This window comes from Protomyctophum bolini, assembly GCF_963924005.1.
Source record: "Protomyctophum bolini genome assembly, chromosome: 23".
NCBI lineage: Eukaryota > Metazoa > Chordata > Actinopteri > Myctophiformes > Myctophidae > Protomyctophum > Protomyctophum bolini.
Window position 1 is genome coordinate 27,915,853 of NC_137884.1, and position 24,723 is coordinate 27,940,575.

Sequence of the window (24,723 nt, forward strand, 5' to 3'; positions counted from 1 at the left end):
AACTCTGTAATATTAGGGTCTAGGTGGTGGGTGGGTAAACTCTGTAATATTAGGGTCTAGGTGGTGGGTGGGTAAACTCTGTAATATTAGGGTCTAGGTGGTGGGTGGGTAAACTCTGTAATATTAGGGTCTAGGTGGTGGGTAAACTCTGTAATATTAGGGTCTAGGTGGTGGGTGGGTAAACTCTGTAATATTAGGGTCTAGGTGGTGGGTGGGTAAACTCTGTAATATTAGGGTCTAGGTGGTGGGTAAACTCTGTAATATTAGGGTCTCGGTGGTGGGTGGGTAAACTCTGTAATATTAGGGTCTAGGTGGTGGGTGGGTAAACTCTGTAATATTAGGGTCTCGGTGGTGGGTGGGTAAACTCTGTAATATTAGGGTCTAGGTGGTGGGTGGGTAAACTCTGTAATATTAGGGTCTAGGTGGTGGGTGGGTAAACTCTGTAATATTAGGGTCTAGGTGGTGGGTGGGTAAACTCTGTAATATTAGGGTCTCGGTGGTGGGTGGGTAAACTCTGTAATATTAGGGTCTCGGTGGGGAACAACATCAAAGCGTCTGCCTGTGGTTGAGCACCGTGCCGTCGACCGCAACAATCACATCCTACCCCAGTTCGATTCCTGCCGGAGGAGACCTTTTGTTTCATGTCCTTTCCTCCGCCTAGATAAAGCAAACGCATCTTTATTTAGATAGTGTGTGTGTGTGTGTGTGTAGTGCGTGTAGTGTATCTAGGACTTTGATTGAGCTGAGTTTTACCTGCCATGTCAAGGTGACCGCAGATCATCACCGGTCATGTTGACGACTCCCCCCCCTCCCCCTCCCCCTCCCCCGCCCAGAGGGACCTGTCTATCTACAGCCCCCCCCCCCCCTCCTCCTCCTCCCCCCCCCCCCCCTCCTCATGCTCTTCTGGCTCTTTATTAACCCATTCTGACCTGAGATCAGATTCATACGAGGTTTCCACTGGACACACACTGGTCTGATTAACCCATTCTGACCTCAGATCAGATTCTAAAAAATGCGCGCGCTACGAGCTTGTAGATCTGCTATTTTCCAATAGCTAAAGCATAACATGATGCTGACGCCAAAATGGGTTCCCGTTCAGAATGTGTTAAGTGAGTGATGGATGGAGTTGAGATGAGAGCAGAGTGAGTCCTCCTTGCTGACTCATGCCTTGTTCTCAGTGTCGCCTCCTCCTCCTCACACCTCTGCTGGGAATAAGACTTATTTATGTAGGCCTCTCCTTTACTTTACTTTACTTGTTTATTTGGACAGAACAATGCATATATTAATGGACGTCACATGGACGTAAACACACCAGATATACTGTAGCACAGTTGCTAATTTTCATCCGCAGTCCTCACAGGAAACGCAAAACGGAAAAACAGACAGTCAAACAGTGGAATACATTTACATGACATTACATTATAGGGAACACAGCATAAAAAAGAAATACACCTAAAATAATCATAAATGGTTGCAGCTTTGGTTTTCAAGCAACTATTTTTTCCTCTCTGCAGGGTTGGGAATAAGACTTATGTAGGCCTCTCCTCTGCAGGGAAATCTTGGCCATTATTTGACTTTCTCTAGGCAGTGGTTTGGTTTGACATGGGTATATTGGCAGTTATGCAGCCAGCCAACATGTCCGGATTATTTTTGTTTTTGGTGCTAATTTGCCTTTTGGTATACAGTGGAGAATAGATGGGGACTGAAAACATTTCCCCTTGTTCTCGAATAGCTGCCTGTAAGTCTTTCATATAGAGGTATGCGCATGCTTAAAGTGAATGATATGATATGATATGATATGATATAGTACTTTATTGTCAGTTCACACTGAAATTTGTCTTGCGACACAGCAGCCAAGTATGCAGAAACACATATACAACACAAAGAACAAGACAATTTACATACATAAAGACGAGAGCAATATCCACCGCTTAGATTATCCTGTGGCTACTACATCTCCTGATTAAGCCTCAAGGTCGACTGGTGGACAAAGGACCTCTTTAGTCTGACCTTGTTGTATGTGGATGTATAAAGTTTCTGAAGTTGTTGTCCAACAATCTTTGAACAAATGTTCAGTTGTTGCAGCAGTTGTGACTTTAGGGCTGCATGGCACATCGAGTGGCAAATCGAGTGGCAAATGCAAAGTGAGTTTAACATTGTTTAATGCAATCAGACAGGACTTTTCTGTTTGGATGTCTGGGTTGTCAAGGCCAGAAAGTAGTTTGTTGTCACTTAGTAGGCATTCCTGCATACCTTCCAGGCCTCCAGGTTTGTCACGCGCATTATCGCATACACTCTATAGATTTGACGTGGTTCTTGTACAAGAAAACATGGGTGTTCGTTCGGTGGTCTCTACGGGGACTCTTGTCTTGTCAGATGTCTGGACCTCATGCCTGTTCAGCAGCATGTCTCCTCACAGCTCTGTGGGAATATAAAAGAACAGAGTATTTAGGTCTCTCCTCTCCTCTCCTCTCCGACTTTGAGGAAAAACAACCATATCCTCCACCACCCCCGCACGGAGTAGTGGTGAAGAGTGCAGTTGATGAGCTCTGTGTACCAATTAAAATCTTTTTAGAAGTAACATGTCGAGAGAGCAAGAGAGAGAGGTCTCTCGTACTATGTATGCCTCTGAAGTGTGTGTGTGTGTGTGTGTGTGTGTGTGTGTGTGTGTGTGTGTGTGTGTGTGTGTGTGTGTGTGTGTGTGTGTGTGTGTGTGTGTGTGTGTGTGAAGGGGAAAGTAGATAAGGGCACAGAGTCGTTTTTAGCGTAATAATGACACATGTCCCAGTGTGGCGCTTCTTTCTCCTGAAGCCTTACATTCTCATTAGTGGCGTTGCGCGGCAGGGCCTTGAGGGGGCTTCAAGCTACAGCTCCAGATGTTTATCACGGCCATTGAAAAGCAACCGTTTTTGTTAGTTGACGTGGGAGTGAACTGTAACTCCCCCAGATGACCCTCTCGGCTATGGGAGTGAACAGTAACGCCCCCAGATGACCCTCTCGGCTATGGGAGTGAACAGTAACGCCCCCAGATGACCCTCTCGGCTATGGGAGTGAACAGTAACGCCCCCAGCGGACCCTCTCGGCCGTATAGCAACGTTTTCAGAAAACTCTTAGGATTCAAAAGCATTGATTTAACCCATTTTGACCTGAGATCAGATTTAAAAAAAAATGTCTTCTATACATCCTGACAGTTTTCTGAAAAAGCTATGTTTCTATGTCGGTCGTTCTTCGATTTAAAAAAAAAAAAGCAGACCTACAAGCTCGTAGCGCGCCACTCGGTGGCGCGCTACGAGCTTGTAGATCCGCTATTTTTCAATAGCCAAAGCGTAACATAATGCTAATACCAAAAGGGGTTCCTGCACAAAATGGGTGGTTGTCAAAAACGGCGGATGAAAACAATGTTGCGTAATTTGCATATACCCGGTATATTATATACACAAATCTTCTCTTCTTAGGGTGTCTTTTTTTGGCACAACATCGTTTGAGAACTGCCGGCGGAAGCTAGCTAGCCAGGGGGCCCCGCGTATAACTGTCAGAGTGAAGGTCTGCAGCAAAATAAGCATTTGTGACACAATTTACATGTCTGTGTCATTTTAGATTTGAGCTATATATATATATATATATATAATGTAAACATTATATGACACGGATGCCTTCTCAGTTTCAACAGGTTCAATTGGTTCGATTGATTAACGTACATATTCCGCCCCAAGATGCCTCTTGATTCGTGCTATATGTGAATGTGATTGATCAGAGCCACTGCAGATGTTATTCCCGACACGGCCAGAGGGTGGCAGTAGATCCCCACCTCCCACCAGCTTTTCCAATCTCAGATTAGACCAGTGACTCATGCTGCTTCGCCTGCCTAGTATTTGCTTGCTCGTCTGTCCCTCATGACATCTACTTCGTAAAGTCTTCCCTGCTTTCTGTTCTCTCTCACCACCATCTTCCTTTCCGGTCGTCTCGTCGGCATGTCTTCCTACCGGCGTTCACTTCTTCTTCTCTGACTGACGGTCTCCCCCTGCTTGCTTTGCACTTCTACTCTTTACCCCCCCCGTACCCCCCACACCCCCTCCCCCTCGGAGTCTTCCTCTCTGTGGCTCATTCTCATCATCATCATCATCGCACATTCTGTCCTTTCTGGCACGCACGCACGCACGTGCACGCGTCGCGCACGCGTGCACACACACGCTCGCACGCACGCGCGCTCACACGCACGCACGCGCACGCTCTCATGCTCGCAAGCACGCACGCGCGCACACACACACACACACACGCTCACACACACACACGCACACACAGCAATATTTACGTCCTTTCCCCCCTCTCTCACGCAGTATGTTCATCCATCCATCCATCCATCTCTCTCTCTCTCTCTCTTCGTCTCTCTCTCTCTCTCTCTCTCTCTCTCTCTCTCTGCCACTTTATTTATTTGGTTGGACGAAGAAGAAATGACCTTGTTAGAAGCGGTGCAGTCTGTGTGTGTGTGTGTGTGTGTTGTTCTCTGTGTCACATTCTCATTTACTTTCCTCCCCCCTCTCTCCATCTCTCTCTCACCCTCCCTCCCCCCCCACCCCCCCATCCATCCATCTCTGGGCCTGTCTCTCCATCCGTCTCTCCCACTCAGTCCAGTGATTAGTGTATGATGTATTTTGGCTGCTGATGTGTGCAGTCTGTTTAGTATGTGGGCTGTGTGGCGCGGTCTAATTTCTGCTATCTGGTGGCAGATGCAGTCTGATTTGTTTCCATGGAATAATGAAGAGACTGCAGTCGCCCCATAGATTCACTGGGTTGACTGTATATTATCCCCTTTTGGGGCGGGCCGGGAACCCCCTTTTGGTGTTATAGCATCATGTTATGCTTTAGCTATTGAAAAATAGCAGATCTACAAGCTCGTAGCGCGCCACCGAGTGGCGCGCTACGAGCTTGTAGGTCTGCTATTTTTGAAAAACAGTTTCAAAAAACTGTCGGGATGTAGAAGACCTTTTTAGAATCTGATCTCAGGTCAAAATGGGTTAAAAATATGCATGCTGTTTATTCGTGGTGTCGGGCAGGAACATCTCGTCTCCATATTCTAACTTTTTTACGTGTTTTTTTTCTTCTATATTTACGGCCTATACTTGATCATACTACAGCCGTCACACAACTCCAACTCCCTATATATTTTTATCCTGAAGTAACGGTGTTGGACATTAACCCATTCTGACCTGAGATCAGATTCATACCAGGTTTCCACTAGACACACACTGGTCTGATTAACCCATTCTGACCTGAGATCAGATTCTAAAAATGTCAGTCGTTCTTCGATTTTTCAAAAATAGCAGACCTACAAGCTCGTATCGCGCCACTCGGTGGCGCGATATGAGCTTGTAGATCTGCTATTTTTCAATAGCTAAAGCATAACATGATGCTAACACCAAAATGGGTGCCAGGTCAGAATGGGTTAAGGTTTCCACTCTACAGACGATATATTGTGTGTATATGTATGTAATATACTACAGTACTGTATACATAGTATCTCTATGTACAGTACTGCATGTACTGTGAGTACAGAGAGGACATTGAGGTTTCCACCCGACAGAGACGATATATTGTATTGTATACATTGTATAGTGTATATGATGTATAGATATGATATGTAGATTCTGTGTATATGCGTGTTGTGGTAAATGTAGGAATACAAGAAGCGTCTTCATTTCCCCTTTAAATCCCATAAATGTTGGAAACATCAGTTTCCTGGGAAATGAAGTGTATTATAATCATATTATCACCTTTTTTTATACTCGGAAATACAGTTGAGGACAAGCCCTCATTTGTCAACGTAGCCGAGGTTACAATACACAAAATACAGTCACGGAACAATACATCAACACATTATAAATCAGGATGAATTACAAAGGAACTTAAATGCAGAACAACCAGTAAAATAAATCAATTGAAGCGGGGAGCAATCACGGTGAAACATGTTCTGGGGCGTTCCTTTGAACCGACCGAAGGATGGCAGGGAGCTCATAGTTTTAAGGAGTTTTGGAGTTCATTCCACGAGGTTGGGCCATTGACGGAAAAAGCTGTCTTGCCCAACTCTGTCTGGGCCTGAGGAACCTTGAGCCTTAAGAAAATCACTAGAGCGGGTCTGATACGTGCTATTGTTCAATTCCAACATGGATATAAATATAAAACAACAACCGAATGTAGAACGGGTTCACATCACTCCACAACGAGGCTGACCTTCCAATAGTGAGGCCTCGGGGGCTTGTGAGTCAGTCTGCCAAGCAGCTGATGGCTCTGCTTAATGGGCCTCAAGGGTTAACGCGACAATCTGGGACTTATTTTAATGAATAAAGCATTATTTTAACCAGTCTATTCTGTAGAGAGGCTACCAGGAAGGCTCGCCCCGAAGTGGCTTTTTACGGAGGTTAAGGTTAGGAATTAGTTTAGGGATGGCTATAGTTTTACTGAGGTTAGGAATAAAGTTAGATTTTGACATCGCTTCACTGATTGATTGAAATATTTATTAACAGTTTACAGAATTACAGTACATTTCAAGCACAAACTCAATACAAAGACTGTTAACTGTGAGTGGACGACCCAATTAAGCATTACACTTGTTTACAAGAGGGTCCACCATGTTCAATTCATCAAAACATTTAGAGACGTACAAATAGACACTTCTATATAGTCAAAGAACAGAACAGGAATTCAACTGTGGTTATGTTTAGGAATCAGGTTAGTTTTTAGGTGTAGTTTTACTGAGGTCACTTTTAGTTTTAAGAATAACTGGTGGTGACCAGTTCCAACGTTGGCGGATTTGCCCCGGGTGAGTGTTCTTGTATTCCTCTAGAGTTATATTAATAAAACATAACTAGAAGGGCCTACATCTGTTCTTTGTGGTTGGCGGGGTGGTCCGTCTGTACTCTCTTCCACTGGCTGCGTTTACATGGACAGATTGTATTATTGAATGACTGCTCGTTCAGAATAAAAATTGTTCATGTAAACGTTTACATTTGAATAGAATATTCCATTCCGGGCCTTGCCCGAATACATTTTCATTCTGGTTTGGTATATACCATTTGAACCAGGATATTTACTGTATAAACACTTCATTCCGTACACTCCTGAGAGATTGGAATGCATGCATTATTTTACACATGTCTTAGTCTGCTAGTAACGCACGTTAAAATCACCACCGCTGAAGTGCCCTTGAGCAAGGGATGTTGCACCATGTTGAACCATGAAATGTTCTATGAGCTAGCAGGGCCTGGCTGTAAACAAGTTCTTGAGCTTAGTCCAGTTACCCTGGGTAAACATAGTAACTTTGCTTTGCTTACAGTTGGGTTTGAATCTCTGTTTGGAATGAATTCATTCTGAATGAATGAATATCGCACAATGTAAACGCAGCCATCTAGAACCTGGTGTCGTGTCGGGTAGGATACGTAGTGGTTGACGATGTCGATAAAGTTATTTTGTAGCAGATGACGCACCGGATTGGACCAACTTTATTGTAGTTCAAACATAAAACGTACCGATTTTTAGCTTTAACCCATTCTGACCGGGCACCCATTTTGGTGTTAGCATCATGTTATGCTTTACCTATTGAAAAATAGCATATCTACAAGCTCATATCGCGCCACCGAGTGGCGCGATACGAGCTTGTAGGTCTGCAATTTTTGAAAAATTCGAAGAACGACTGACATTTTTAGAATCTGATCTCAGGTCAGAATGGGTTCATCAGACCAGTGTGTGTCCAGTGGAAACCTCGTATGAATCTGATCTCAGGTCAGAATGGGTTAAATGAACGCTGAGTATTTACCCGTTTACTCTCGAGCCTCTATATGTGGTGTCGAGGGCATATATCACCCACTTTTGAGTGATGATGAGGGCCCGTTCTGTGTGTGTGTGTGTGTGTGTGTGTGTGTACGATTGATGCCTCAGTCTTTTGCAGGCGGCCTACTTAAGAGCTCAGTGTTTAGACACCCCCTCCATCTCAGTCACTTTATAGCCCCAATCTGTCACCATGCATGGAGTACGCACACACACACACACACACACGCACACACGCACACAGGTATATACTGTTCACAGTGTTCAGATCAAAAAGAGATGAACACACAGGCATGGCTAAATGCACACACCGACGCACACATGAGAGTATTTCTCTACCGACCAACAGAGTCAGGGCAGACTAAACTAAACTCACTCACTGGCACACAGATGTTGTCCTTGCAGTATAGATAGATAGATAGATCTTTATTTTGTCATTTGCAACGTGTACAACGAAATTAAAAGTGCCAACCAATCAGTGCGTCATATCACAAAACAACATGCACGCTAAAACAAAACACATGACTTCCTGTTATTGCACAACCCCTGTAGCACTAATACACAAACATGTTTTGCTGTTATTGCACAACAAACCCTTATTGCACTTAAGACAGCTGAAAAACAAGTGTCGCAGCAACAGATCACTCTGTACCGTCTGCCTGATGGCAACAGTTCAAACAGTGATATCCTTGTAAGGGACGTCAAAAGCCTCGGCACTCCAAACTAATTCCACAAAATACCGAACAAGTTCTCTGTGGATGTAAATTGTCTTGAACTCCGACCGACCCCACACTTTCTTGCGTGATCTGTCTGCGATGTGGCGACGGACACAGAGGACAGTGTTTTACCACCTCTCCATTATTTAGTTGAACACCTGGTTGTGTTTGTTTTCCTTCAGAGAGCGATTGACTTTAGTTTTTTGACCTCGGGTCAAATGCTTTGGCTGCCGTGTGTAGTACCGGCATTCAAATCCGAGGGGGGTAAAACATTTCTGGCCTTATTTGGCCCTTGGTCGTGGAAAGATCTGCAGTCCAGACTAACATTGCCTTTGAAAGTTCCCTTGAAGTTTCAAAAGGATCATCTTTGATGTACAATCCAACACCTGCACATGTTTGGATATGTACTAGCCTACAGTATGTTCATGCCTATATATTTATTATATCGGTTCAGATTGTGTAGATTGTGTATATGGTGTATTTTGCCCTGCTACTAAAAAGTAGGACGGGTGCCTTGTTGTATTTATGCATAGGTACTTTAAGGTGTATTATGGATGTTGTATTTGCTGGTTCAAAATGTAACTTTGACGGTGTGGTATTGAAGTGAGATTTTTGTTATTCCTGCCTTTTGGCCAGTTCCCACTTGTAAAAGGTTAATGGTTAAATAAAGGTTAAATTAAAAACCTTTTAACCTTATCTGCCAACCTTTCAAATTGTCGTGGTACATTTCTGCCAGATAAACTAACCATGTCAAAAGGGATCACGTCTTGCATTTCTAACAATCCCACACAATGTTCGTGGTGTCTGTAGCGGTCCCCGTTGAAAGAAGGTCCAAGACTTGTACTGATGGTAGTGAATTTATTAAGTCCATAAACCACTGTAAGAACTGACAAGAAAATAAAAGAACACAGAACAAAATACTCTGTTAGTATTACACATATTTTTCCATAAACTTGCTGTAGCTCACATAAGCTCCAAATGTAGGCTAAAACTAGCATATTCAAAACCGTACAATTCGCTTTTTAAATGGCTTTGACCATCAATCAGAATCACTGTAATCACATTGCAATTAATTGATGACTTCAACATCACCAAGCACTTATTATAATGAACTCGTTTTTCCATTTTTAGCAGCTCTTTTAACTTAACGAAATACCTTCCCTTAACCCTTTTCAAGTGTAAATATAATGACATGACATTTATCCAAAATGTATGAAATGCAGTGATAACAATCCTTCCTTTGCATGTGCACTTCTAACCTTTCGTTTACAACACACTTTACAGAAAGAGTAGCAAACCACACTCTGGTTTATAGTGCATTATCCTTGTTGTAGCACCGTGAGCCTTTGCTGCAGAAATACGTTTTTCATTCCATAATATACCATAACTGAACAGGATGACTATTGATAAAGTGCACTTCATCAATAGTCCTTTAGCTCCACAAACGTGTTGTACTGTATGTTGCAAACACAGTCCAAGTGTACCAACCTTATGCCTCTTCGGGGGGTGCTAAAATAATCATTGAATGTCTCAATGGCAAACAGTAAAAAATGCGCGGTTTGCTTTGTAGCAGCAGCAAAACACGTCTGTCTTGTCTGGTTATTATGTAATATACTTCCTCTTTCCAGTGCGCAGGTAGCTATGTACCACAAAACTCCCTTCAAAATAAAAGCATTTGGCTCGAATCACAATCAAAGGAAAACTACTTGTTTCACAATAAGATCATAATACCAATGTCTGTTCACCTAGAATATAGAAAAGTTCAGTAGAAAACGTGTTTGGGTTCTTTACAGTGTCTCTTTGATGGCGTTCCGCTAGCTAGACATGGCCTAAACAAGAAGTCGGAAGTTTTCTTTATTTATTGTGACATTTTAGTGTATTTATTGCCACGTTGGTCGTAGTCCACATCACATGATCCCATTAGCAGATCTACAAGCACGTCACCGAATGCTGCCTCTCTCTGTTACGATATTAACGCTTCTAAAGAGAGATCAGACTAAAGGCCTATTCATAGTTTTTGTGAGCTGATTATTTCGCGGTGGTGAGTAAAAACAGAGAGAAGGGCTGGAGCGGTGGCGGTGGTTTGCTCTTCACCGCGGCTCAGTGACGTCATGTTGTAGTTCGGTGGTCACCTCAGTGACGTCATGTTGTAGTTGTGATGTAGTAATGGAAGATTTTTCTTCAAGGTTTCTGGGCGGGGGAAAGGGAAGGCTGTGGTGTTTTCAGAATAAAATCTCCCTCATCTGCTTGGCATTCTTCCGCCTTTTATTCTGAAAGATTTCCCGGGAACACCAGAAGTGTTGTTGGCAAAGGTTGATAATGGTCCTGGTCTGAAGTCACCTTTTTGTGCTTTTAAAATATACTCACATTTATCCCATTCTGAACGGGAACCCATTCTGGTGTTGGCATCATGTTATGCTTTAGCTATTGAAAAATAGCAGACCTACAAGCTCATAGCGCGCCACCGAGTGGCGCGCTATGAGCTTGTAGGTCTGCTATTTCTGAAAAATCGAAGAACGACTGACATTTTTTTTTAGAATCTGATCTCAGGTCAGAATGGGTTAATCAGACCCAGTGTGTAGTCCAGTGGAAACGTCGTATGAATCTGATCTCAGGTCAGAATGGGTTATAGGTTTGTATTTCTAGGCTTTACGATATATATGCACAGCCTGCTGCGATGCACGACCTCATCAATCATATCGCTACATTTCACCTTTAATGTGTCAAAGACGGGAACACCGTCCGTGGCTAAAGTGGTTAAACCAATCATGAAAACATATCTATTTTGAGCTGGGCTGCTGCAGCTTCCAAACGTTCCAACCACCATCAACTCGGCTCCCCTGCTACGTAACATTTTAGTGGATAATGTATTTTTTTTTATTATATTATATATTTTTTGTGAACGTGGCGCCGATCGGCAGTCTCAGGGGCCGAGGGCCGTGTGATTACTGTACCCAGTCTATCTTTAGCCCATTTTGTGCGGGAGAACCCCTTTTTTGGTGTTATAGCATTATGTTATGCTTTAGGCTATTGAAAAAATATCAGATCTACAAGCTCGTAGCGCTTGTAGGTCTGCTATTTTTTTTTGAAAAATCGAAGAACGACTGACATAGAAACATAGCTTTTTCAGAAAACTGTCATTTTCAAACAGACATTTTTTTAGAATCTGATCTCAGGTCAGAATGGGTTAGTCTGCCGCTGTAGAACACGGTCATAAAGCTACCCCTTTTCTCTCTCTCCCTCCTTCTCTGCCACCTCTCTCTCTCTCTCTCTCTCTCTCTCTCTCGCTCTCTCTCTCTCCTCTCTCCTCTTTCTCTGCCACCACTCTCTCTCTCTCTCTCTCTCTCTCTGTCTCTCTCTCTCTCTCTCTCTCCTCTCTCCTCTTTCTCTGCCACCTCTCTCTCTCTCTCTCTCCTCTCTCCTCTCTCCTCTCTCCTCTCTCCTCTCTCCTCTTTCTCTGCCACCACTCTCTCTCTCTCTCTCTCTCTGTCTCTCTCTCTCTCTCTCTCCCTCTCTCTCTCTCTCCCTCTCTCTCTCCCTACTTCTCTTTATCTCTCTTCCTCCTATCTATCCCCTCTTTCTCTCTCTCTCCACCCCCTCTCTCTCTCTCTCGCTCAGCACCAATCCCCCAGACACCAAAGCGTCCTCTCTCTGTCCTCCAAACCCAGCTGGCTGCTGGGGCTGCCTTCGTTTGTTCGCTCCCATGCACACACACACACACACACACACACACACACACACACACACTTGTGATCGCACATGGTGTCTTTGATGTCATCTTTTTTTCTTTTGACGACTAGATCTCCCCTTCCGTCCATTATCGACTCTCTCCACGTCCTCCTCAACTGTCACATGTCAAAAGATTCAGGCCTGTTGGCTTCTCCTTGTCCATGACCAGGAATCCTTCTCCTTCTCTGACCTAGCTCCTATATTCCCAGAAGGAGAAGGATTCCTTGTCCATGACCAGGAATCCTTCTCCTTCTCTGACCTAGCTCCTGTATCTTCTCCTAGCTCCTATATCCTTCTCCTTCTCTGACCTAGCTTCTATATCTTCTCCTATATCCTATATCCTTCCCCTTCTCTGACCTAGCTCCTATATTCCCAGAAGGAGAAGGATTCCTTGTCCATGACCAGGAATCCTCCTCCTTCTCTGACCTAGCTCCTCTATATCCCCACTGGAAACGGAAATAGAAGTCCGTCTGCCATTTTACCACTCGTGTCAAGTCTCTTATTATGCCTGCTCGAAGGAGATGGTGATTAGCCCATTTAGGCCTGAAGTCGAAATAAATTTAAAAAACGTCTCCGGAAAGAATATATATTCAAAGATGTGTGTGCCGCATTTTTACGATTTTTCAAAAATAGCAGACCTACAAGCTCGTAGCGCGCCACTCGGTGGCGCGCTACGATATTGTAGATCTGCTATTTTTCAATAGTTAAAACACCAAAAAGGGGTTCCCGTACAGAATGGGTTAGGATTCGGAGGCATCACTAAAGGAGGTACGAGATGGGGAAATAAAAGTGCCTGTATGTAAAAACCACAAAGACTTTCCCAAGTTGAACAGCATACAGATTGTGTGATGATTACCCCGCCCCCTCCAGCTGGCTATGTAATGGCCCCCTTAGGGAGGGGGAGTGTCATCTGTGTTTGTCGTCAGAAATGGACGTTTCTTCACATGACGGCCCTTCGGAGTAATTCACGCCCCACTTCCTCTAAAACGGCATTTCTCTCGTTTCATACCTCGTCTCCTCCTCCGTGTGTCCTCGGTGTGAGGGACCAAGACGCCCAGGAAAGGATGAGCGTGTAGGAAACGATGCATTTACGTACCAGTTTACACTTCCTTTCTGTCACTCAGAGTCGTCGTGGTGCGAATTATCGTTTGTTTCTGTGATTTTAGGGGATTCCAGTCATTTGGTTCTCGTTCACTAATATATCGTTCACCTGTTGCCCTCAGGTCGTGGGCTGAGGGTGCTCCACCACAAAGACTAATCGGTTCAAACTGTCCTTTGTCCCGTGGCTGCTATTCAACTGCTGAACAGCAGATAGCACTTTATTCTTGCCCCTTTGCACACATACTGCCCACTAATGCACTTTTGCTGACTTTGCTACCAATTGAATGTCATGAATTCTCTGTCTCTAGTGCCCTGTTCTTCTTAGATCTTAGTCTTGTATTGAATGTTGTTGTTGTGTGTGCTTTTACTATGATCGGGCTGCAAACCAATTTCCCGCAAGAGGGACAATAAAGCTAAGCTTGAACCTTGAAAAAGATGAGGGTCACTCACTGTCCAGCCTGCCAGTGTAGTTCAGTCCAATGACGAAAGAGAAACATGTCTGTTTTATTAGCCAGTCAAAATGTTGCATTTTCTCAAAGACAGGCACGTTTACCTCAGGGCTTTATTACCACACGGGAGGACAACGAAGGACTCGACGTTTTGAAAAAAGTCACCGAGATCGTTTTTATGTAACTAATCGCTGGCGAAACGCTTAACTCAACTCTCTCTCTCTCTCTCTCTCTTCTCTTTGTCTCCCCCTGTAGGTGATGCAGGTGCTGAACGCCGACGCCATGGTGGTGAAGCTGAACTCTGGAGAGTACAAGACCATCCATCTGTCCAGCATCCGGCCCCCCAGGATCGAGGGAGAGGTACGGACAGCTTGTTTGACAGGCTATTTCTTTTGGCTAGGTTTGATGCTGTCCTAAAAGGCTGATGTCCTCACAAGTACAGTATACCTGTAGACCTGTGTGTGTGTGTGTGCGGCCTCTCACCAGGCCTTGTGTTTGACACATTCTCAGACACGTTCAGAAGTGACTAATTCTCTTTTATTGAAAATCCTGCCGATGTTTGACTGCTCGTTACTCTCCACTTCTATAATGAAGACAAAACACACTTGTCATCTCTTTTCATCGTCCATTTTCCTCTTTTCTCCCTCAACTGCCTTTGCTCTCCTCCCTCTCTGTCCCTCCAAACCCTCCCTACCACCCCTCTCTCGCCTCCCTCCCCCTCTCTCTCCTCTCTCGGCCTCCCTCCCTCCCTCTCTCTCTCTCTCTCTCCTCTCTCGGCCTCCCTCCCTACCACCCCTCTCTCGCCTCCCTCCCTCTCTCTCTCCTCTCTCGGCCTCCTTCCCAACCACCCCCTCTCTTCCTCCCTCCCTCTCTCGGCCTCCCTCCCTCCCTCTCTCGGCCTCCCTCCCTCTCTCCTCTCATCTGTCTCTCTTTTCTCTCTCTCTCTCTTCCGGTGTCTCTGTTGCTCTTTTCATCATACAGTAGTTTGGACCACATGGTGGCGCCTTTGCAACTGGAGCACATGCACACGTACACACACACACACACACCACACACACACACACACACACATACACACACACACACACACACACACACACACACACACACACGTACACACACACACACACACACGTACACACACACACACACACACACACACACACACACCCACACACACGCCCAGTGGATGCGATTGCAGCAGCACTGCAGAGAACTGGGCCGATCAATCTCTCCTACACACTAGACCTCTTTCCCCCCTGAATCACTCACACACACACACACACACACACACACACGTTCGTACACTCGCACTCTTCCACATGCTATGTCACGACCGGTGAGACCCGTACCTATGTATAGCATGCAGTGCATGTAAAGGTCTTTCCTCTTGATACTGTACATAATACGTGCATACGTTATTAATAGGGATGCACCAAATATGGACATTCTTTGGCGATACTGACGTTAAAAATATAACAATTTAGCCGATGGCATGATACTGATACCCATATTTAGTGCTTAGTATTTAGTGTTTTTTTAACCCCTTTTTGTGCCAGCGGAAACAAATAAATATATTAGAAATAACTGTTCGGAATCTACAGCTTTGTAGGCTGAAGATCGCATTGCAACTTAACAGGACTAGAAAGCCTGCAGTTCCTATTGGCTTGTAATTGTGTTCCCCATCGATGTCACTGGAAGACTGCCCACAGCCCTCCTATGAGACACAGACTGAGTAGAAAGAAATTGATGATTATTAGTGAGTACCTATTATAGGAAGATAGGTTGAAAAGTGGTGAAGTGGTCCTTTAACACGCCAAGATAGCCAGTGCAAACCGATATCGGCTACTGTCATCGGTTAATGTCAGCTTTATTTGCCAATACCTATATCGTCCAATGCCGATATGTGGCCGTTACATCGGTGCATCCCTAGCGTACATACTGTAAATTGCGTTCATTTTGACCCGGGGTGCACGTGACTTTTTTGGGGGCTGGTTCTCAGAGGAGCACCTGTCTCTTCTCAACGTTACTTTAGCCAGCATGAGATTCTACATGAACCGTGCAGCCATAGGCAATTACTCACCTAATGGCGCTGAGGAACCTTGTTTAACCCATTCTGACCTGAGATCAGATTCATACGAGGTTTCCACTGGACACACACTGGTCTGATGAACCCATTCTGACCTGAGATCAGATTCTAAAAATGTCAAGTCGTTCTTCGATTTTTCAAAAATAGCAGACCTACAAGCTCGTAGCGCGCCACTCGGTGGCGCGCTATGAGCTTGTAAATCTGCTATTTTTCAATAGATAAAGCATAACATGATGTTAACACGAAAATGGGTTCCCGGTCAGAATGGGTTAACACCCCGAGCGGCAAGAACGGAGTCCTCCGTGCTATCAATTAGTAACACTCGTCACTCAGGACGGAGTTAATAAAAGGACGTAGATTTATTGATAATATCAAAACCAATCACATCGCTCCACAGGCTGGGAGCGTCTGTTTGCTCAACATTCAATGTTATTTCCGGTTGGGACATCGAAAATGTTCTCCCCCCCATTTTAGCTTAAAACGTGAATAACTCTTAATCTAAATCATTCCGTCCAATTCTATGCAAAGATTATGTGTTAGACGTCCCATCGCGGTCCCGTCGCTTTAGAATTAATCATACCTCCCGTTGTCGATCGCCTCGGAAGTGTTTTGGCCGCATCAAGCTACTTCAGCTACATCCGGGATAGCGCCTGGTGCGTCGCTAAATGTGCTCCGTTGGTGTAAATCGCTTCAGGGCAGCATGGTTTTCATATCGTAAATATATGAACGCTTATAATTAATTGCTTATCTTGGTGTGACTAGCGCTCCGAACAGCTTGTCACGGCAGCTTGGTTACAACCAAAACAGACCTTCAAAATCAGAGCCACTAGTAATGATTAGTCCATCCATCCATCTTCAACCGCTTATCCGTAGTCGGGTAGCGGGGGCAGCAGCTCCGCCAGAGTGCTCCAGACTTCCCTCTCCAGAGCAACATTAGTGTCTCCTCCCAGTGGGACGTGATCCTTGGTCTGCCCCGGGGTCTCCTCCCAGTGGGAAGTGATCCTTGGTCTGCCCCGGGGGTCTCCTCCCAGTGGGACGTGATCCTTGGTCTGCCCGGGGGTCTCCTCCCAGTGGGACGTGATCCTTGGTCTGCCCGGGGGTCTCCTCCCAGTGGGAAGTGATCCTTGGTCTGCCCCGGGGTCTCCTCCCAGTGGGACGTGATCCTTGGTCTGCCCGGGGGTCTCCTCCCAGTGGGAAGTGATCCTTGGTCTGCCCCGGGGGTCTCCTCCCAGTGGGACGTGATCCTTGGTCTGCCCGGGGGTCTCCTCCCAGTGGGACGTGCATCGAGGACCTCCCCTATAGGGAGACGCCCGAGAGGCATCCTAACCAGATGCCCCGAACCACCTCAGCTGGCTCAGCTTTCCAGGCGAAGGAGCAGCGGTTCTACTCCGGGTCTCTCTCGTGTGACTGAACTTCTGAATGATGATTAGTCAACACTTTTAATTTCTAAGTCTACTTTTCTAAGTCTACATGTGACACCAGAGCTCGTATAATACGTCTCGCTTCTTTCAGAGTACTGGAAGAAGTAAGCCTGTAGGCCTACTGGTGCATTACTGGCTTTAGTGCTCCGGAATGTTGTCAGGATTCTCAGGAAGTAAATTCCTGTCCCAGCGGCCCCATGCGGCTCTCTCTGTATGCAAAAGCACAGACACCAGCGCTTTGATCTGCTGCGCCAGCATCCATTTTGACCAAGCATGTGCACTGGGCACACCGGTTACTGCATACCCTGATTATGGCACGCAGACACTGTAGGCTGAACACGGAGAGTTATTGATCGCTCTGAAGAATGCAGAGCCTCGAGGGGATTCACTAAAAGTATTTTTTATGCATGCGTTTATTTTTTATTTCATAATTCTTGTGGGGGAGCTGAATTGATTCATTCAGATATGTTCATCGTCTCATCACATTTGGAACTGCTTCCAGAAACCTTTTTTTTTTATCACGTCAGATATAATAATAATAATAATAATAATAATAGCTCAGATTTATATAGCGCTTTTCTAAAATACCCAAAGCGCTTTACAAGGGAACACTAGGAACAGACTTTATTAAGAGAAAAAAAAACAAAGTAAAACATAACAGATACAGGGTTAAAAAGATAAAAGGATAAACGAGACGTCAACTGGGGAAAGCTATTTTGAAGAGGTGGGTTTTTGAGTGAGGTTTTGAAAGAGAGGAGAGAGAGAGGGAGTAACTCTGAGATGGTTTAGGGAGTAACTCTGAGATGGTTATAGGGAGTTCATTCCAGAGTTTGGGGCCTTCACGTATGCTATACAGTACATGTACTGTACTGTACAGTACAGACTGATGGGAGTGTACAGTACACATTTGTACATTCACAGAGTATAACCCACAGGGTTACTCTGGGACCTCTACTTTTAGAACCACTACAATATTATGTTCTCAACAGGCCTGCTAATTGTAACCGACAGCTTTTGATATTACTATTAGTAAGTAAACAACATCAGGCAGGGCTCGAAATAGCGACCATTTTGGTCGCAAATGCGCCTGAATTTTAACCTTTGCGACCTAAAAATATATTTGGGAGCACCAGTGCTACTACAAATAATTACTGTGGTGCGCCTGACTACAACGATCAATTCTCGAAAAACGGGCGCTCTGAGCCGCAGCCGCTCTATCCTAGTCCACTGCAGACTCCTGTCTGCTAGCTGCACTAGCACTTGATGCTAACAAACCAACGTGTGTAGTTAACTACTCTTTGACACAACGGTACGGGACAACGTTGAGCGCTGCATCGCTCACATTCCAGAGCGCCTCGGCTCGCAACTTCACTATGTGTCAGAAAGTACATTATTTCAAGGCAGCGATTCAGAAAAGACCGGAGCGGTACGCTACGGACTCTGTGATTGTGAATGTAAAAGAGGAGGAGGCGGACCGGCGTGTGTGTGTGTGTGTGTGTGTGTGTGTGCGTGTGCGTGCGCTCGCGCGCTTGCAAGAGAGAGAGAGAGGGAATGAGAGAGAGGGAGGGAGAGAGAATAGCAGACTTGTAAGTGTTTCTACCTGGTTTCTACATAGCAGCAGTATTGCTACTTTTACTTAAGTATAACATTAGAGTAATTTTCCAGCACTGAAGTGGTAGGCATAGTGAGTAGGCATAGCTATAAATACCATGTTTTACATAGAAATTATTTTATATTAGAAATTCTAATTATATGATCTAAATAGGCTATGAAGGTGAAAAACACAAAACAAAGAAAAAGAAAACGGGTGATGTGACTGGCTGGAATCAGTGTAGACTAGATCGAGGGTCCTCAACTGGAGATGTTTGATGCCTCGGCCTCTTTGAAGAGATGGATGGATGAGGGACAGAAAGTCTGGACACTACATTTTAAATTCTGGCATGTATTTTTATACTTTAGTCATTTTATGTTATTTGTAAACCACACGTTATATTATTGTTTTTATGAATGTAAAAAATCGATTACATATTAGTGCTCCTTAGATTTTGGTGGGTGCTCCTAATTTTTTTCTGGTGCTCCTTCATTTTGAAATTGGGAGCACCAGTGCTACCAAGTAAAAAAGTTAATTTCGAGCCCTGTCAGGAAGAAGCAGGACTCAACCATAAGGTTTCAAAAGTCATCAATTTACAATTTAGGCATTTATCAGACGCTCTTAATCCAGAGCGATTTACATTAACCCATTCTGAACGGTGTTAGCATCATGTTATGCTTTAGCTATTGAAAAATAGCAGATCTACAAGCTCATAGCGCGCCACCGAGTGGCGCGCTACGAGCTTGTAGGTCTGTTATTTTTGAAAAATCGAAGAACGACTGACATTTTTAGACTCTGATCTCAGGTCAGAATGGGTTAATCAGACCAGTGTGTGTCCAGTGGAAAACCTCGTATGAATCTGATCTCAGGTCAGAATGGGTTAAGCAAGAACAAAAAAGCATGGGAATACATCACATTAAAAACATTTATCATGATGTTTTTATGTGATGTATTCCCATGCTTTTCATCACACCGTAGAGAGACTAGTGTCTCCCTCCAGAGCTTCCCTCAGCACTCCCCCACACACATATTGTATACTTTCAGCAGTGTACAGAGTTTCAGGAGTAACAAGAGATGGTCATTCCTTAAATGGACTCTATTCTATAGTTAACTCACACAGTTTGAGTGTTAAGTATCATTTACTAGTAGGCTACATTGAATTAATCAATACCATAGTGTTTATATAATGCATTTCTGCCACCACATTCCATCCTATTTCTCTTTGTAACTGAAAACCTCAGTTACATGTACACCAGAAAATACATGTATTATTATAGAATCATAATTCACTGGGATACAACAAACATTCATTGCTAGGCAACGCCTTGTGCAGCGCTCTGCGTCATGTTTCGCGCACAGCCGTTCACTTCTTTGTTTACGGCCCGAACAAAACTCTATTCTCTCTCTGGATCTACGTCGCTGTCCTTGGTCCTGATCAGAACGTCACTGTCCATGGTTCTGATCAGAACAGATCTATGTCGCTGTCCATGGTCCTGATCAGAACGTCACAGTCCATGGTACTGATCAGAATGTCACTGTCTATGGTTCTGATCAGAACAGATCTATGTCGCTGTCCATGGTTCTGATCAGAACTGTCCATGGTTCTGATCAGAACAGATCTATGTCGCTGTCCATGGTTCTGATCAGAACAGATCTGTCACTGTCCATGGTTCTGATCAGAACAGATCTATGTCGCTGTCCATGGTTCTAATCAGAACAGATCTATGTATCTGTCCATGGTTCTGATCAGAACAGATCTATGTATCTGTCCATGGTTCTGATCAGAACAGATCTGTCACTGTCCATGGTTATGATCAGAACTGTCCATGGTTCTGATCAGAACAGATCTATGTCGCTGTCCATGGTTCCGATCAGAACAGATCTGTCACTGTCCATGGTTCTAATCAGAACAGATCTATGTCGCTGTCCATGGTTCTGATCAGAACAGATCTGTCACTGTCCATGGTTATGATCAGAACAGATCTATGTATCTGTCCATGGTTCTGATCAGAACAGATCTGTCACTGTCCATGGTTCTAATCAGAACAGATCTATGTATCTGTCCATGGTTCTGATCAGAACAGATCTGTCACTGTCCATGGTTATGATCAGAACTGTCCATGGTTCTGATCAGAACAGATCTATGTCGCTGTCCATGGTTCCGATCAGAACAGATCTGTCACTGTCCATGGTTCTAATCAGAACAGATCTATGTATCTGTCCATGGTTCCGATCAGAACAGATCTATGTCGCTGTCCATGGTTCTGATCAGAACAGATCTATGTCGCTGTCCATGGTTCCGATCAGAACAGATCTGTCGCTGTCCATGGTTCTGATCAGAACTGTCCATGGTTCTGATCAGAACGGACATGTTCTGTCCTCATTCCTGACTTAACCAAGCATCTCGTTTGGAATATAAACCCTTCTAGAAAGGGATGAAGACATGACAGCGTGAGGTAGTAATGGAAGATTACATGTTATATATTCCCACACCCTTTCCCCCTCAATCAGATTATGTAACACGGGAAGAACTGGCATTTACGTCACATTCTGGGGGGAAAAAAACCCCTCTTCCCTCCTCAGACTCCACCTCAGCCCTTCATCCTCCTCTGAGCTTGTAGTACATCTCGTACCTTCGCCTCCCGGCACTCCTCCCTGCTTCCAAGCGTTCTTGTCACCTTTTTGATAGATGCTAATTATCCCATTCTGACCTGAGATCAGATTCTAAAAATATCTTCTACATCCTGACAGTTTTCTTAAAAAGCTATGTCTTCTATGTCAGTCGTTCTTCGATTTTTCAAAAAATAGCAGACCTACAAGCTCGTAGCGCGCCACTCGGTGGCGCGCTATGAGCTTGTAGATCTGCTATTTATGCTATCACCAAAAGGGGTTCCTGCCCAAAATGGGTTATTCTCTGCTCTGCTGCAGGTTACCGGCTACTTACAGGTGATTTAGACGCTCCTGGAAGAAATGGGCTAAAAAGTCTTGTTTATGTGTGGGCTAAAATCCATAATTTTCCGACGAAATATGCAGGGTTTTTTTATCTCGTGAAATTGCGTGAAGTTGTGAAATATGTGGAGGAATGAGAACTAGTCGTGTGAAATACCGCTATGCAGTGAAATATGCAGGTATAGTTGCGAAATATGTGGGGAGTTTGTGGCGATTTACAGTATGCAACCTTTTTTGAAAATGGTTTGACTCCTGCTGAATCCTGCATAAAATCTGTTCCACATTTTTGGCTGAATATGCGGTAAATGATGCGATCGCAATTTTTCTGGAGTCTAGTTATTGGTTACTTACTTAACCATGTTTTTGCCAGGTTTTATGCTTACCCGTTACCTGGCTTACTACATTGTTCTCTTTTCCCTTGTCATGCCACTGTACTCTTACGTAAGTCACACTGGATAAGAGCAGTTTGTTAACCTATTTAGACCTGACGTCGAAATTAAAAAAAAATATTTTCTGAAAAAGAAAACATGTTTCTATGTCAGTTGTTCTCAAACATATTCATGTCAAGGAACCCCAAATATATATGGCATTGGCCGCTGACCCCCCCCCCCCCCCCCCATCTGAAAATATGTAGTTCCAGGGACCCCTCTCTCAGTAGCAAAGATTTGAGTTAAAAACTCTCTCTGAAAGAATATATATTCAAAGATTTCAGGCACATTGTCACGATTTTTCACAAATAGCAGATCTATAAGCTCGTAGCGCGCCACTCGGTGGCGCGCTATGAGCTTGTAGATCTGCTATTTTTCAATAGCTAAATTAGAACATAATATTTAAAACCCCAAAAGGGGATAAATGCCCAACTTGTAACTGTATAGCTCTTAGTTCCATCACTCACCGGAGTGGACTACAAAGGCTCATTATATTAATTACGTTACATTAACCTGTCACTTTATGTTGCTCTGGATACTGTACGAGTACCTAAATGATGCAGTGAACCTTCTCCTTGGTTTTGTTAGCATGTCAATTCAATCTGGGTCTAAAACACGGCGACCTCGCTAACGTCAAAGGATGCCCAGGTTTGATATGCACCAGGCCACGGGAATGCCATTTTAACCCATTCTGACCTGAGATCAGATTCATACAAGGTTTCCATTGGACACACACTGGTCTGATTAACCCATTCTGACCTGAGATCAGATCAGTCGTTCTTCGATTTTTAAAAAATAGCAGACCTACAAGCTCGTAGCGCGCCACTCGTTGGCGCGCTATGAGCTTGTAGATCTGCCATTTTTCAATAGCTAAAGCATAACATGATGCTAATACCAAAATGGGTTCCTGCCCAGAATGGGTTAATACACATTTTATTATCTATTATATCTGGGACCCCAATCTATGGTTTACAGACCCCTTAACGGTCCCCATTTGGACCCTTGGTGGCAGTCCCTGGACCTGACTTTGAGAAACAATGCTTTATTATGTTGTGGGAAAAAAAAGAGTTGCAGAGGGAGGTTATTGTACATCTAAGAAAAGTTATTATTAGTCCAACAACAGAGTTCCTGGAAGGGCGCCTTTTCTTTAACTCATTTTAGGCTGGAATGTTATAAATTTAGCCATTGAAAAATAGCAGAAAATGTGGCACAAATCTTTGAATATATATTTCAGAGTGAACATTTTTAACTAAAATATTGGCTTCTGAGGGGTCCCTGGAACTACATATTTTGAGATGGGGGTCCGTGGCCCAATAGAGATAATTCTGGGGGTCCTTGACATGAAAAAGGTTGATCCCCACTGACATATAGAAACATGGGTTTTTCAGAAAAATGTTAGGATTAGGAAGACATTTTTTAAATCAACTTCAGTCCAAAATGGGTTAATAGGATGTCCTTTTCAATTCTTTGTCTTTTTATGGTTCACTCTTATCATCTTTTCTCTTACCACCTCTTCTTCTTCTCCATTGCCTCATTGCTCCTCTTCGTCGCCCCTCTGTGTCATCGTTAGCAGCACAGCCAGCGCGTCATTAACGGCATGCCTCGCAGTCTCTCTCTCTGGTATGGTTTTATTTCCCTGTGGGGGGGAGGGGGGAGTCGCATTGTTGACCTGCATGGCTGCCCTTCCTAGACACCCCCTCCCCCTCCTCTCGCACGCACGCACGCAGCAACGCACGTATGCACATTGTGTGATTGTAAACGAGCTCATGAAGAAATCTCTCCATTTTCTCTCAGCGTCTTCCCCTCGCTTCCTTCCAACTCAGCCTAACTCATCCTTCTCTCTCTCACGCACGCACACACGCACAGAGACAGACAGACAGACAGACGCCTCTATCCATCTTCTAGTTCCTTTTTTTCTCCCTTCATCTCCTGCAATACATAAATGTATTTTTCTATACTTTGGCATTCCTCCTCACAAACTTCCTTATCATTCTCCTCCTGCCTTTAATTGAATACCCCCCCCCCCTCCCCCTTCCACATTGATAGTGTGAGCTTTCTGCACCACTGTGTTGTGGTGTTGCTTGCTGGGGGTTCTGTGGGTTCTGGCCCGGAACATATCGCTGTCTTTTTATCCACTCCGTTAGCTGCTTGAAATCACAAGAGCCCACATGTTGTCGGATGCGTTGCTTTGTGTTGCTAAATTCTTTGCTGCCATTGTTCCTTCCTTTTACACTTCTCTGCTCTGGGGCTCATGATCTGTGTGTGCTTAGCCTCGTTTAATAGTTCATATACCGGGAAAGCATCGCTGCCATTTCTTTATCCATTAGACTCTTAACCCATTCAGGGCCTGACGTTGAAGTAAAATCTAAATCATGACAATTTTCTGAAAGATTTGAGGTACATTTTAACGATTTTTCAAAGAAATGGAC

The 24,723-nt window shown here is 44.3% G+C and overlaps 1 protein-coding gene across 1 annotated transcript in view; it reads left to right on the forward strand.

The window, feature by feature from the left end:
- Nucleotides 1-24,723, forward strand: part of snd1 (staphylococcal nuclease and tudor domain containing 1) — a gene marked incomplete at its 3' end in the record, with an annotated part of 172,572 nt that overhangs the window by 41,181 nt on the left and 106,668 nt on the right. Inside the window, exon 10 of the mRNA XM_080757520.1 lies at nt 14,072-14,176. Within this exon, the coding sequence (XP_080613646.1) occupies nt 14,072-14,176 (105 nt within the window). The remainder of the gene's footprint in view (nt 1-14,071; nt 14,177-24,723) is intronic.